Source organism: Poecilia reticulata, chromosome 7 (assembly GCF_904066995.2).
Source record: "Poecilia reticulata chromosome 7, P_reticulata-male-v2, whole genome shotgun sequence".
In the NCBI taxonomy this organism is placed as follows: Eukaryota; Metazoa; Chordata; class Actinopteri; order Cyprinodontiformes; family Poeciliidae; genus Poecilia; species Poecilia reticulata.
The window spans coordinates 22,091,972-22,108,089 of NC_088836.1; the positions used below are offsets into that span (position 1 = coordinate 22,091,972).

The 16,118-nt window shown below is 38.0% G+C and overlaps 1 protein-coding gene across 10 annotated transcripts in view; it reads right to left on the reverse strand.

Annotated features, from left to right (window-relative positions):
- LOC103467567 (serine/threonine-protein kinase WNK2) overlaps window positions 1-11,299 on the reverse strand; it is a 49,088-nt gene extending 37,789 nt beyond the window's left edge. For 4 of the 10 annotated variants that reach the window (XM_008414071.3, XM_017305713.2, XM_017305711.2 and 1 more), the window contains exons 1-2: window positions 10,713-11,297; window positions 9,568-10,381 (exon numbers count right to left, since the gene is read on the reverse strand). In XM_008414071.3, coding sequence (XP_008412293.2) covers window positions 9,568-10,197 — 630 coding nt within the window. In that variant the 5' untranslated portion in view covers window positions 10,198-10,381; window positions 10,713-11,297. Of the gene's footprint in view, window positions 1-9,567; window positions 10,382-10,712 lie in introns of all 10 variants that reach the window. The other 6 variants (XM_081609108.1, XM_081609107.1, XM_017305710.2 and 3 more) reach the window with 6 other exon arrangements.
- Window positions 11,300-16,118: the final 4,819 nt, after the last annotated feature.

Below are 16,118 nucleotides of genomic sequence, written 5' to 3' on the forward strand. Positions count from 1 at the left end.
TCTATGAAACTGTTCCCCTGAACAATTCAAGAATGATTTGTTTCTACATAAACCTGCAGAAAATCTCTGCTACAGCTTTTAAAATGGTATCCGTCACCACTTCAGAAGGCTGGTTGTTCCTGAGAAGTCACAGCATGTAGAAAGCTAGGAAGGTTTAGATATCAGCCATGTGAGTAAGCAGCAATTATGTGAAAGCAACAGTTAATATACATGTTGATCTGGAACTGTTTAACAGTCAATGCGTTCCAGAGCCAAAATGAATAAAAGCAAACATACCCACTCTCCAGCCAGCCTTGTGGGAAGGCCTGTTCAAGCAGGATGGCAGGCTATTTTTGCTTTTATCTTTTCACTTGAACTCAACTTCCAGGGACTTCAGATCCAAGTGAAACCTCATAATAGTGAAGGAATCTTCAGGTTGCATCACACCTGCCTTGAGGACTAAAACCAGTAGGTACTTTCTGTGATTATGAATTGTACTGGTGTTTCCTTGTTCACAGGGAACTTCTATGAAATATATTAAGGAAGTCATTTTAACAAGAATTTGAAAATTCCCAGTCCAACTAAAAGACCTAAGATGTTGAGTGACGTGTAGATGCTTATGGAAACATGTCAGAACTACTAGGAAAACATGTGACGTGAAATAACATTGGTTAATGTTGTGAAACTTGCGTTAAAAAGTCAAATGTTTTTTACTTTGCTTTGAGCTCACAGCAAGCAATATTGATGAAGCTGCTGGGAAAAATAAAATAAAATGCATTATTTTCATCTTGGCAACAAGATTTTATAGAAAAGAAATGCCGATGGTCAGCATCTACCGTTTTGGCAAAGAAATAATTCAGTTCTAGCTTCTTAATGACATAACCACCTGTCCAAGTCTTTTCCTTCTAAAAAATGTAATGCTGCATTAAATACTTTCAGCTATTACAAAGTGATTAAATGCATGGCACTTAAATAAATAGCCAACATTAATTGCAGTCTAGGCAGTTCCTCACAATAGGAAGACTGCATACAGAGATACTGCGATAGTGATACCCTCACACAGTTTATTGTACAGCCCTAATTCACATACATAAATAAGTATGTAATTGAGAGCTAACAACTATTTTCATCCAGGTTCACTGTAACATTTATGCACAGCAATCATTTAAAAATTAATTACATTAGCAGTACAATATATGTAATCAGAATCATCAGTGCAATATCAATATGTGGACTAGCTTGACTGCAAAGAACTGTTTGAATGCAGAATGTAGTTTTTGTTAGGTTATGGCTTTTCAGGCACCAGGCATTGAAACTGTTTTTCCAACAGTGCACTGAGCCATTTGGATGGAGCTTCATGTCGAACAATGAGCCTTTTATTGCCCACAACTAATTTAGAGCTTGGAGATCAGGCAGCTTTCAAAAAGTAGCATCATGTTTTCCTGAAACTGTGCCCCAATTATAAGCCCATATTATACTGTACAGGAAATATATTTTTAACTATACATTAAAAAAAATTGTAATATGCAAATTATCATTTATTTATATTCACTGATTTACATGTAAATTATTGAATATAGAAAATCTAAAGATAAAATAATAAATGTATCCTAAATATTAATTGATGTAATAGTGGGGAGATTTTAGGATTCCACTAAAATAAAAGAAGAGGACATATTATGGAACTAAACCTTAAGTGCTACAGCTACAACAAGCTCTACATTGCCACAGTAATTCTATATACAAGGAGAGACAAAAATATTCAATATTTTCTAAAATAAGGGGGAATAAATAAACGTTTAAAAATGACTGTTTCATATGACCGAAACGGATATAAAAAGACAGGAATGCTCAAGTGCAGGCTTTTTTGTCGTCATTACATAAACAACTCAGTATACGGAGGTCAAGCAGACATTGTATTGAAATTGTTAATTGTTTTTACTCCAAGAACATAATCAGGTGGTCTGAACAGGAAACAATGTTGCAACAGGTTTGTTCACACAAACAACCAACTCAATTCCAGACAGGATAATTACTCTTAATGAGCTGTAGTCAGACTTCCTATTACAGGGAGATGAAACGGAGAGGTCAGTGGTTATTTAACGCTGTGTGCAAGTTGGAAAAAAAAGTCTGATAAATTTGCCATTCAATGTAAAACAATGAGCAACACAAATTGTAAGACACAGTAAAAACTGATGGTAAATTTTAGTTATCCAATAAAGCAGATGTGCATTTGACTTTAACTGATTCAAAAATAACGGGAATTATTATTCAATGTGCAATAAATTGTGTATCTTAATGGATTAACAGGCTGCATACAGAAATAATAAGAATTTTTAGAAAAGTTATTAAAAAATGCAAATATTTTGTAATTAAAACCCTTTTCAGCTCAAGGTAGCAACATTTTTAATTGCCTTTTTTTAAAAACAAAACAACTATATACATAAAAGAGGAAATGTATTTCAACAATCAGCATATCACCTTTAAAAGACTGTTTACAAGTTGAGTGACTGCAACTAAAAACCTTTTACAAAAAGCTTCTTAAAAAAGGGAAGATTAAATCTAAACCTACTTGTAAAAAAATAATCAAGAGTGTCATTTGTAATTTGGTAAACCTGAGATATACTGCTGGAAAGCCTACACAGAAGTAATTTATATATTGACCAGTAATGTAAAGTAGTCAGATCAGCAGTTAAGATTAAGGTCATAAACAAACAAACAAACAAAACATTATAAAACCTGACAAGTACAGCAGTACGGAGAACATGGAGTATGCAATAATGCATAACTAAGCAGTCTTAATGTTTTTTACTAGTAGTTTCACTTACTGACAAAAAAAACAGACAAAAAACTCTGTAAACATTTCCATATTTGGCTACTTCTGTTGTTTTGGCAATGAAATAACCTTGTTGTGGTTTCTTAATGGTTTTACCGGAACATCTCTAAACCCTTCTAAACATTTTCTGCCGGATTAAACAGGCACCACCAAATTGGTTCCTTGCAGTAGTTATGTAATTAGCAAATATGTTTAATTCCTAACAGTGAGCAAGGATAGAGCAAAAATAATAAATCTGCTATACATTGTCCAGCCCAACTAAACCTCCATCACTTATCTATCGCAGTCGTCCAATAATGCAAAAACAACTTCTTCTCCCATCACTTCTCATGCCAGGCCTGATAACAACTTTCACTACTGATGACACTTCTAAGCTGGCAAATAAAATATTCATAGCCAAAATTAAACGTTTGTGTGTTCAACTGGTAGGGGATGAAATATTCCCAAAAAGTAAAAAACGAAAACGTCAGTCATAAAATTTGTTTATGTGAATTCCGAATTAAAACAACATGTCATTTAAACACCATGCTGAACATGTAACAGAGATTCTTTTTCTGTGTTTTTAAGTGGTACATTTTCCATTATCCCTGTTGGAGCAACACATCAGGCAAGATTGCTGTAGTTTTCCAACAGGTTTGTCCCTAAACTCTGGTTGGCTGAGTGACACAGTAACTGAACATGGGAGATTCTGAAATGGCACTAGCTACAGTCACCAAGTCTGATCTACATTGATATCCTGCTGCCTTGTCTGTAAACAAATAGACACTTGGTTAAACTTTTGCTTTGGGGTATCTATGAATGAGTTGGAGTTGTTAAATGTGTTCACAGGAAACTGTATATTCCTCTACACAACTCAGTTATTTGTGAAAAAAATTCTTACACTGACTGAATTGTGTAATATGCAATTACTGGTCACTAGAAGCAAAACCCAATGTGTGCCATTCTCTCCTGTACCATTAAACCACCACCACTAGTAAACTGCTAATACCAAACAGAAAGAATCCATGTTGTTTTGTCATCAAGACACATGTATTTTCACTTTTTCTGACCATTTTCTACAAACCATAGAGATGGGGGTACAGAAATCCCAGTAAAATAATTATTTTTAAAAAAATACTCAGACCAAGTCTGCAATAGCAATTATTTAACATCTAAAATATTTTCTTTCCCATTCTGTTGCTCGGTTTGAACTTCAGCAAGTCATCTAAATGTCTAAATGCATTCAGTTTCTGCCATATGACTGACTGAGACTTTGGGTTTACAAATACCCAATAAAATGGCTGGTAAGTGTCATTTAATTATTTATACTGTCGTTTTATGCAACCTACACTTCTCTTTCACATTTGATTCTGCAACTGTGAAAATTTACAGTTACACCACAAGCTGCACAGTGCTTTAATGCTTTGGCTTTAATAATATTTTTGACAGAAAAAAAAGTCTCAGATTTAAGCTGTCTGTTTGTGCAAGATACAGAAAATCAGCGGAAAGCATTTTTCAAAAGGAAAAAATAAATAAAGCTGCACTGTGTAGACAGACCTTTAATCTGATCTCAGGTAACGGTGAAATCAAGAACTTGTAATCAAGATATACCAAGTTGATCTTGAGGTCAAGGCTTTTGTTTATTTGCCACAACATTGCCAAACCATCCCAGGCGGACAGTCAGATATCGCCATCATGGCATCTTCAACAGCTCCTCATTTACAAGCCAAGAATCTGATTGATTCCGAATGAAAACAAGCTCCCAGCCAAATACCAGAGAAATGTCAGCAGAGTCAGAGGTAAACTGTGTCTGGAAGAGTGCACACAGCGTTCAACACCAAGATAAAAATCTACATGCGGAGTCCCAACTGGCAGAAGCAGGAAGTTCTTAAGGTTTTAAACAAATTCCAGTGAGCAAAGACGGAATAAGGAAAGGGAAACAGCAGCATAGGAAATGTTTCTTCAGAACAATTGGAGACTCATGCGTCTTCCTCGCAGATTAACATCACAGCTTGTGTCAAGGCCATCTGTGTTACATAAAAGACTGGCACAAAAAACAGTCTTCTCTCACACCTCAAGGAGAGGAAGATATGCATCAAATGCATCAAAGGGTTGTGTTCAAAGTAAAAGAATATAAAATGCAGAATACCACAGCAGACTTGCATTTCTAAACCAGAAAGTCTAATTTCTTCTAATAAGGCTGGGAACGGTAAAACTGGCATTGTCAAAACCTTTCAAGAAACATGCATGACAGGAATGATATTTTCATTGGGAGTTGACTTCTTGGCTTGTTGATGCATGTGCTTAAAAATGTTGTTGAATGTGACCAAGATGTGGAGATATTGTGGGCAGTGTGGGTTGTTCTTGGCTCAGACAACTAGTCTCTACATAGACTTTATGGGCTACCAAGAGATCTTCAGATGACAGCCGTGAGCCAGATACCATAAAGGACAGTGATAAATCAAAACACACTACCTAATTTTAGGTGTCAAAATATAGTTTCTATCTAAACAAACACACAATGTAGATTATATAAAATACAAACCTAAACTAATACCCTTCATTAAATGCAATGAAGTACATCTCTACAGTAGTAAGATTATCTCTGGAGTAGCAAGATTATGATGAACAAGAAAACATTGAATCTTACTCATCCTTGAATTTTTAATGTGTGCAATATCATCTTATTACCATTACAATTATTTTAGAATTTCTTTCATCTTATGCAGACTTACGTAGGTTTCAAAGGCTGAAACAACGTGCTTAGGACGGTCAAGTAAAAATAGCAGGAAAAGGAAAAGCACCAGCAGCAACATCACACTAGCAGGTATGAACTGACGCATGGTGGAAATGCACCTTGTATATCTCAGACCTGAAGAAGTCGGGAATGCAACAACCATACTGCAAACGTTCAAAATGGTGAAGAGGCAAAATGGCCAGCACCCGGTAATGCCAGAAAAAGCAGCATTGAGCAAACAAGAACAGGTAAAGTCAGCTTAGGAATGCTTTTTATTTAAAGACGCATCAAAAACACAAGAAGATCCGCTGCTAGATGGTGTCAGCACCACTCTGCAAAACAGCAAATCTGTTCAACCGAAATGTAAAAGGTAAATGGTAATGCAATGTAAATGTAAATAACGTCAATGTAAATTAATTTAAATGGTAAATGTTAAATGTAAATGCAATGTAAATGGTTAATGTAAAATGTAAATGGTTTTTTGAGCAAATAGAGAAAGTTACCAGAAATGGTAACATATTTTGTGTATCTTTTGTTAGGTTGCCACATGAAAATATCAGGATTTTTTTTTATTCAAAATAACTGTGTTTTAGTATGATTTTTTCTTATAGTTTGTAATTTAGTTTTACCTCTGGCGATTTTTGAATGCATCCAGAGATTGGGGAACTGTTTTACACATGCAACAATTAAGTAAAATAAATGAATTGCTTTTAAAAACTCAATCATTGCACTAACGATACAATCACAACAGTAAACAAAAATATCATCACTATATATTGTTTATAAAACTATCAGCCCTAAGCCAAATACATTTCTTATTGAAATTAAAATCATAAAGACATATTATAGGAGGTTAGAATACAGAGGCAATGAACCCTGAAAATTGCAGTTCACCATCCTAATCTTAATGGAGACCCTAGCATCTATTTTCAGGTACAGATGAGTCTCCATGATTAATTAGCAAAGTTTAGGCTCATTTTTCAAGCTCTTTGATGTCAAACCCACAGGCAGAGAGGCATTTAGTGTACAGAGACCATCATCATGGCAGACACTATCAAAACACAAATCCCCTCACGGCGTGGGGCAACGTCGCTGACCTCCGGACCAAAACATGCACCATAAATCTTGCTGTCCAAGTGCTGACACTTCTTTGAAGAGCTACTGGACTGCAGGTTTGTGATCCTGACACCACCCTTGGTGCAGAAGGACTGCACACTGCGGAATTTCCTCCCAATACAGCGAGTGCTTACAGACGGGAAAAAAATAAATTAAGCTTTCGAGAAGTCCTGCCAAGCCATGATCACTTTTCTGCGATAAGTATTTCCTGACTTTAAAACCCTGACAGAATTTGCAGTGATTACTCTGCTGCAGCCACAGTGCTGGCTTCAGTTACCACAATATAAAGCAGTTATAAGGAGACAGCTGACGATGTTTCCCCTGATCCATTTGATCAAATTAAACCGGTACAATGTAGACCTCAGACTGCTCTCACTCGGACAATTGACATTTACCAACCAGGAGTTTTACACAAGCACAGATCAATGGGGCAGCAGAGTATTTCATGCTAAGGATGTGGCTTTATGTCTTACTCCAAAAAGAAGAGACCCCACACAACAGGAGTTCTGGTTATGCAATCTCTGCATGCAATCTCTCATATAGGTCGTGTGATTTGACAGCATCTCAAGCTGTGATTCAAGTATTTTCTTTGTAATTTAATGCGTAAACTCTGCTTCTGATTTTACCAACTGAGTGGGTTTACTGTGGAAAAAAAAATCTGATCCAATCCAAATTAAGCAAAGTCAAAAAACCAACAGTAAACAGTCCGACAGTGCATCTTTTAGAACATTTCTATATTTTCAAATCCATTCTTTCCATAGATTTTTCTTATGTAGTTTTTGTTAGAAAAAAAAAAAACTATAAAAATGTGTATAAAATTTGAATAAAATAAATTTCAGAGATTATCTTAGACTCAATGACTACATCCAAGACAAATTTCTTTCAACTTATAAATGGTTGGCTGTTGTATCTGGAGATACATCGTAGATTTAAGGAAGATGTGATGGTCATTTTGACGGTCATAATTTCCTCATCAGCCTAAAACGTATCCATCTCTCTCACAACACCAAAAAGAAAAATTGCCAACTAAACCACTTATCAAAAACTGTCAGGAAGTTCAAATTTACCAACCAGAGTTACATAACACAAAGGCCTTGTTTTAGACTTCGGTTTCCCTTCCAAGTAAAATCTCAAAAGCAAAGTTTCAATCTAGACTAATGATCTACAAAGTAACGGAAGAAAATAGAGGTTTATAAAATATCTTTCAAATTTTAGTTGCTCGTGCAATAACTACAAAAATACTACCTGGTATATAAGAAATAGCTAGTGTCGATATCAAACAATGTAAAAAAAAAAATAATTGTAAAAACAGTTGGTGGAGTTGGTTGCTGTAAAAGTTGAAACTGAAAATTGTATTATGACAGTTTATTTTCTGTTAGTTAGAAGAAGCTCATACAAATGCAAAAGACAGTTATCAAGCAAAATAGGCACTAGGCAACTATGCAAAACATGTGGCAGGTGTAAAGACCACAGTACTTTTTTAAAACTGGACATCTACTCCTGAGTGTCTGTTAGTAAATATGTCAAAAGGGGAAAAAGCAGCAAACTGCTTCCTGTTCAACTTTGTATCAACAAGTGAACCCAACAGCTGCTCTGCTTGTCAGCTTCAGGAAGACACAGAGACACTCAAATTCAGTCAGCATGATGCTACGTTACTCATTCCTATCTTTAGAGTCCCGCTGAAAGATCAAATGCCACAGCGCATCGCAGCAATGCAGTCACACACAACAGGTTTGGCTTGCACGCTCCCTTGTAGCTGCTGCTGCTGTAGCATGTTTTATCTCCTCAGTCACAGCGCTGAGGCCACTAGCTGCTGCACAGTTCCCAGCAGGCCACAGCGCACCTCAGCTGCTGCGTGTCTATCCACCTCCTGTTGCACAGAGGGAGGGATTTAGGGGCATAGAACCAGTCACAACATGCAAGACCAGCACTGTCCAGTTCAGTAACCGCTCTGTGGTGTCACAGAGTTACCTTGAAAAACTGTAACAGCCAAAAATGAAGGTTGGTGGAATATGATTTGAATTAATCGTCAGCAATTTTGTGAGATTGTAGAAAACAAACCCTGTACAGGTTTGCTTTCTTTAAGGGGTCAGTCGTGCCTACTACAGTCCCCAGTAAGCCTCCTGGGAGATTGAGGGAGAGAGAGATAATCCCTGTTACAGTCTCCAAAGGACGGAAATAATTAGTTAATACCTTTGTAAAGCATTAAGCTGGAGATTTTCCCCCATTTGTATAAATGAAGAACATAAAAGTCTTAAGTGAATATTCAAAACACATTAACCTATAGTTTTTAAAAACATTTAAGATTCTCTTTTAGTTCTCCCTAAAGACATATTTATTTTTAATGCATCTTTAATGTAGTTCTGCTTAGTATGATGAACAAAGAAAATAACAAATAAAGTGGATAAACAATTAAGAATTTTTCGCTCTGTCATCTCTGATCAAATTATACTGTAAAAAAAGCAGTCCGATTTGTTTTTCCAAATCATTAAACGTATAAAATAATTTTTTCAAAAATCCCACCACTTCCAGTCTATAAGCACATCACATGTTTAAACCTAATAAGATTTAGAAGATGATTTAATGGATAAATGGAGGTGCCATTCTATAGGGGAAAACTGCCACAAAAGACAGAGAAATAAATATTTCAAAACCATCAAAATCATGAACATTTTCATACTGGAATTGATGGATCATATTTGAATATTTTCCTTTTTTTTTTAAACCAAACTTAACCAGTTCAGGAAAATACTTGATTCAACTTTTCTAGACTGCTGAAACCTGTAAAGACCTGTAAAATGTTCAAATATAGAAAAAATAAAACTTTCTAAAAATAAAGACCTGTTTTTTTTTTATTTTTTACATTCTTAACAAGACATACAGAACATATGAATGAAATGGAACATTTGTGTTCCTTTACCTGCAGCTCACACCAGGCCACCTCCACCCAGGTGTCGGTATCCAGGCCTTTGTAGACCGTTTTGAAAGACCCTCTCCCGAGCTCTATGTCAAATTTAAGGAACCTTCCTCCTGGAGATGTGGAGACCGCTTTCATCTCTGCTTCCTCTTCATTTTCCTCACTCACCGCCTTAGTAGCAACTTTACCACCTTCGCTGCAAGTAACATTCAAAGGATGTCCAACTCTCTCCTTGTCCTCATCCGCACTGGTGCTCTCTGTTGCGCTGTCTTTTTGCCCACACTGGCTTTCAGTGCTGGAGCTCTCTTGAACCCCACAGCTAGTCCCTCGTGTCCTGTCCACAATTGATCTCAAGTTTATGTTCAGGATTTTGCTCCGGTTTTCAGTTTCGGGGGCTTCGTAGGATTGCTCATCCGTGTCTGAAAACCACAGACTTCTCCTGATGAATCTCTGATGCCCATTCCTCTGGTAAACAGAAGAAGGATCACTTCCTCCTCTCACTAGAGAGTCCACAAGATTCACATTTGCATCACCCATGGGCCCATGCATATTTATGGCGAGATTACATTGAGAATTGGGTACAGATGAATGTTTAGGCTCTTGGAGAGTCCCACAGCTAGCCTCCGGCTCCATGGTGACTTAAAAAGTTCAGTCACTTTGGTTTCCAGGTTCTTCCAGGCATGGCTTCAATTTCCAAATGCAGATCTTTTTTTGCAGATGAATACCTGCAGCGCCCACCCGGTGACGCAGTTTGTCAGCAGAGGCCCTAAACAGCGCTGGGATGGATGACACAGGCGAGATTTCATCAGATAAAGAGCTGCAAAAGAAATACTGACACTTAGTAAAGTAAAAATACAAAAAAATATATTTAAACCAACTAAAAAAAATTAAGCCATCTCCTGCATTTTACCTTTAAAAAAAACTCGAGACAAAGTCTGCAGGTCTGATTCAAATATAAGCAAATTATTTAAACAAAACCATATTGTTTGCAGAGGCCATCTTCGTTCAGGTGCAGCAAAACTAGCAAGCTACAACTTAAGTTTAACCAAGCTAACCGTTTACACGCGCTGAATATACTCACCCCACGCATCATATGAACCCCTTGAACCGACACAAGCAAATATGTACACGAAAACTAAATAGCTTACCTCTTTAAGAAGAAAAAGAAAACGCTGAAAGGCGAACACAGCACCGGTACTACACCTTACACAACAGTCCGAACCGAACCTGTCAGGTCCGCAGTTAGAAAAACCTCGCTAACGTTAGCCGACTGTCCACGGCGAGAAGAGGGTGGACTTTCTGAACGCCCTATCTCAATATTAAGCCCATTTTCACGCACGGGAGTCACACCGAAACACCAGCAAATCCAGATTCAGTCCGGGCAGCACATTCCCTCCCCACTGCCGAGGGTGGAAAAATGACGAATGTGATGTATTTATCAAATGACAAGTCCTCGCATCCTTTAATATTTGGAGAGCTCACCGACCGACTGTTTGTCTGTAGCTGCTGCACGCTGAGGCTGTGGGTGAATTAACACACAGCTCGGTTCACGCCACGGGATTTTTTTCAGCTCTTCTGTAATCTCCCCGGCAGGTAATTTCAGCACGCAACTGTATTCCCTTGTCATCGCCTCTGTTCAACGTTGGGTTCAAGCGCTGCTGAGGCAGTAAAAATGTGTTTCCCATTCACTTTGCTTGGCTCCACGCCCCTAGTAACGACCGCAGGAACGGTCCAATCACGCAGCACGCTGGGACTACCACAGAGACAGCCGACTCATCACATTGTTGCACCTTCCAGCAGAGACAGACACAAATTTGACGAGAAAGGACAACGACTGGTTGGCTGGGAGACAGTGAAATTCATTTTGAATTTGAAATACTAACTATAACGCGATGCAAGCCTATCTCATTCGTATAAAAGCGAATTAAGCTCTATAGAGACAGAAAGTAAGCACAAAAAAACAGTCAAAAACTACTGATTTTGTTTGTTAAAGGACAGCGTGAAAGTTCAGACATAAAAAAAGCAGTAAAATGTGAATTTAATGACAATAGATGTAATTAAAAGCTTCTAGACAGACGTTTTGTAAACTCATCAAGCTCACTATAATTTATCAACTTATAGCACCACACGTGATAGTCAGTTGTCCTGTTTGTTTCCTTGCTTTGTTGAAAAGCAGAATTAATAAAGTTAAAGCCAGGTTTCAACTCACATGTGTATGCAGTGACATCAAGCAACTTTTAAATTCCCATATCTTTTTCTTGCTTATATACTTTTGCAACTAAATTGGGGCAGCAATTGGGAATCAAGAAAAACAAATGGCACAAACCTCAGGCAACTGTATGTCAAAAATAATAGATCTCGTTTCTTCTATAAAGATCTAATCTTACCAATGCCATCTGAAGACTTAGTAAAAAGAGTCCACCTACTGGTAGGGATGTAAATACTTTCCAAAGCATTGTACTTGATGTTTTTTTTTTATTAACCTATATCATTGACCATTGAAAAATAACATTTTGTGTGGTTTTAGCACAAGTTTCTTATGCTTCTAACATAATAGTTAGCCCGTTTTGTAGGCAGGTCTGATTATAATATCCTCACAAAGGTTTGTTGCAAAAGGCTAATAGTTGTGAAATATTTCCTACCCCCATCATAGAGACAGACTATTGTAGAGGGTGTATTTACACAAATTTACGATGCTGTGTCACTATATCAGTAAAACTAAATGTGCAGCTGTTTGCCCTGCCAAGGATATGGTTACAGGTACGGTCCTCTCCTCTCTTTTAACAGGATAGTTTACAGTTCAGTTTGCAGCAGCTTGCTCGCTGGAACATGATGAACGACAACAGCAGCAGGGGAAGTGGAGCCGAGGTAAGATATCTGAAATCATTTTTCATAAGAAAAGATCCCAGATTATCCTGCACTGAGCTTCGTTTTCAGGCTGTACATAAGTATTGGTCTTTCTTGCAAACTGCACAATTGCAAAATAAAGACAAAAGCAATGTTAGACTCTGTAGATTTAATGACGCATAAAATAATAAAATATATAAAAGAACTGAACCAATGCTTAGATTGTGAGGAAATGGGGCTAAAGTAATTGCAGCAGTATGCAATCTTGCTTAATGCAAGCAAGATTGTCAGTTCACCTTTTTAACCATAGTTTTTCTTCTTTTGCCTTCTATTATTAGATTGCAATGAAAAGGTATCCGCTACATGTGGCCTCTGTTATTTGAATATACTTTGTTCCTTTCTCTATATTAGCCAACGTTCTGCAAGCTACAGTATATAACCGTGACGTACGTATGCAATGGCGTATATGGACTCATGTCCCCACATGAGTCCATCCCTGAAGCAATTCACCTGAGATCTGCAAGCGTGATAGCTCAGGTGACATTCATGGTCATTGCGACACTAAGTGACCTTATAAATAATGAGCACCCTGCTTTGTTACCACTTCATTGACCTAAATGCACACATAAAAAAGGCTCACACACTCACTTTAAAAGGCCGTGATTCCTCCAGCCACACTTGGACGTGGTAGTAAAACTGTGCATCTAACAAAATGTTTATTAGCCTTATGGTTTATAAGGCAATTAAAGCGTCCATTTGACAAGTAATAACAATGCGCTGAAGTCCAAAGCTGCATCCAATTTGACAAGGCAGGGAAACAGACTTCTCTATGCCATCTCTGCAGACTCAATCTCTGTGGGTCAATTTAATTTCATATGGATGTGTGTCTGCGTGTGTGTTTGTGTGTGTGCGTGTGTGCGTGTGTGTGTGTGTGTTGCTCTGTGCACTTTTGATTGAGGAACAAGGCAGGAGGAAGACCCTGGTTGCCAGAGATACTTCCGTCTGTCTGTCAGAGCTCAGCCAGCAGATGCAAAAATGTAATACCCTTGCGCTCGAGAAAATGAACAACTGATCTCATTTATAAAGTGTCTCCCACCCGCATTGATCTAGAAAGAAAGAACAAATCCGTGGCTGTTTTCTGGGGCGGAGATCCTACATGCGGACTTTCCACAGGCTTTTAATATCCGGGACTGTTTTGCACTGAAATCTAATACCAATCACATTCTGAGTCAGAGCAAGCAGACACAAAGGCTTTTGTCTTATCGCCCCCAAATGCTTTTTTTATTTTTTTTATTTCATGCATCCTCTGGAATAAGTTCATATTTTACTCTAACAGTAGCTGGATGGGTCACATTTTGAGAAGGCCATGTTTGCTTTGCTCTGTGCGAGGCTGTAAAAATAAAAGCTCTACAGAGAATCATGGAAATTAGATTTACAGCTGGGTCGATCTTCTTCTGGAGACAGGCCAGAGCTTGAGGTGAGTGAAAAGAGAGGGCTGCTGACGCAACATGATGGATGGAAACCAAAGAAGTGCTTATGCATGAGGGAAAAGTGAGGGGAAGACACAACAGAACAGTTAGGTTAATTTGGTCTTTCAGCAGCTGGTTGAATTAACTAAATAATAAATTCAGGGGTCTTACAGTGTCTAAAGTGATGGATATTGTTCTTGCACGTCAAGCACAGCTTAGTGGTACAAAGTAATACCTGAAGCATATAGTTTCTGAGAGTTCGACATGCAGGTATTTAGGTCAGACCGTGTTAATCTGTGTGACAACATGGGAAAAGGTAAAAAAAAGTTTGGGATCAAGTGTGTAAGTTTGTGAGTTCAGCTCTATTGAGGGGAAGTCAGCCAAAACCTGGGTGGGATCTCAACAAACAAAGAAGAAGTTGTTTCATTAAATTTAGGGTTTGGGCTCAGTTTCTGGAATTTAAATGCTTCAACCTTCCCCACTATTGTGCACTCTGAATTATTGTCTCAGTTTCAGATTTATGACTTTACGCAGCTTAATTTAATCAGAAGTGAAACTTCAGTTTCTTTATGTTGGATATTAGGGGTTAGAACAACACAAAGTATTGTATCAAAGTGAAGTAGAAGGAAAACAATGCATATTTTCTCTCTTTTTTTTAGATAAAGGTGTCAAATTATTGCCGCACGACTCTGTACATGTGGAGTTTAGGTTTTTGCCCATTCTTCTATGAAAACATAAGTTTAGAGAGTGTTGTCAAGCAACAAAGTTTTGAGTAGACTTTGACTGGGCCATACATACACACATGAAGATGAAGTTTTTCATTGTACATTTGGGCTTGCTGTCCTTATTGAGGGCCAACCTTTGACGGTCTTGGGACTGTCAAAAGAAATATAAAACAGAAAAAAATATAAAACAGATAGGGTACTATTACAAAATATGAAATGCTTATTCAATGCAATGTCAAACTGCCTTCATCACAATATGGTTTCAGTTAGTTAGAATCTTTAAATGCTGTTTTGAGAAAGAAAAAAAACCCCTACGACTAACAGCTCGTGAGAACATGCCTCTCTCTCGGTCTTTAACGTTCAAATGTAAAACAAAAAGAGAATGGTAACAGGGACGTGGCTTTATTTGTATTTTCTGAGAAAAAAACCCCTTTGCTACTGTGCTTTTAGACACATTGGCTCCATGTTTTCTTAGCTCTGGTCTCACAACAGGTATTATCAACCAGTGGTCTGTTGACTCTGGGATAAAGCCCTGTCTTTGAAAAACCTGTGTCAGTGTTTTAGAGCAGAATGGCTGACCCTGACGCGTCACGACAGCAAGCCGTTTGTGGCATTTGCCCTAAATTCACAGTAACAAGCACTCCACACTGCCTCCCACTGTTTCCAGTTGAATGCAGGGAAACATTCTGTGGGTGATGTGATGGTTTGAAGGATAAAGCAATAAAAACTTGATGGCCTATTTAAGGACCAGGGTAAAACTTGATCGCAAATGTAGCACGATGTTTTCTCCAGCTCCAAAAATCCAACCACCTCTTAGTTTGTAGTCTCCACTCAGACATCAACTCAACCAGTGCAAGCTGATTATTGTGAATATCTGGAAGGCACTGTTATTCAGCTGTAGCCTGATCTGTGGCAAATTAGAGGGTGCTGCTCTTCTTGTCTCTTTGTCCTTGGAGCAGAGGGAAGATAGTTGTTCCAGTGCAGTGGTTTGGCTAATCTCTGACAAGATGATCATTCTGCAGCTGCAGGGGTTTGTTATGGGAAAAAAGAATGCGGGTGGTTTGGCGGTCCGGAAGAGGCTGCTAATTACTGAAAGGCCTGTGCCTTGAAAGTGTTGAATCTCCAATCTGCAGAGTGGTTGGATTGGGGTCAGCTATATGTCAGCAAACAGAGGATCTTACTGGAAATTTTTCAAGAAACTCTGCTTCATTTTTACTGTTTTAAGAAGGAAGATAATTTTTGAGCTTTCAGCTAATAAACAAGCTAATCCAGGCCTGCCGACTCAGTACATTTTCTTCTTTGGAGTGCAAAGTCCACTAGGATGGAGTGGACTCACAACAAAAGGCAAGCTAATCATCTGTTACATAATCACTGCCCACACAAGAATCAATTCAGTGGAAACTTAACATATCTCAGGATACATGCTGATCATTCATAGAGAGGATGAGGGCCTAGCAGAAGTATTCATACCCCATAAACCTTTTCACATCATTTGTCACACAGAAACCGCAAA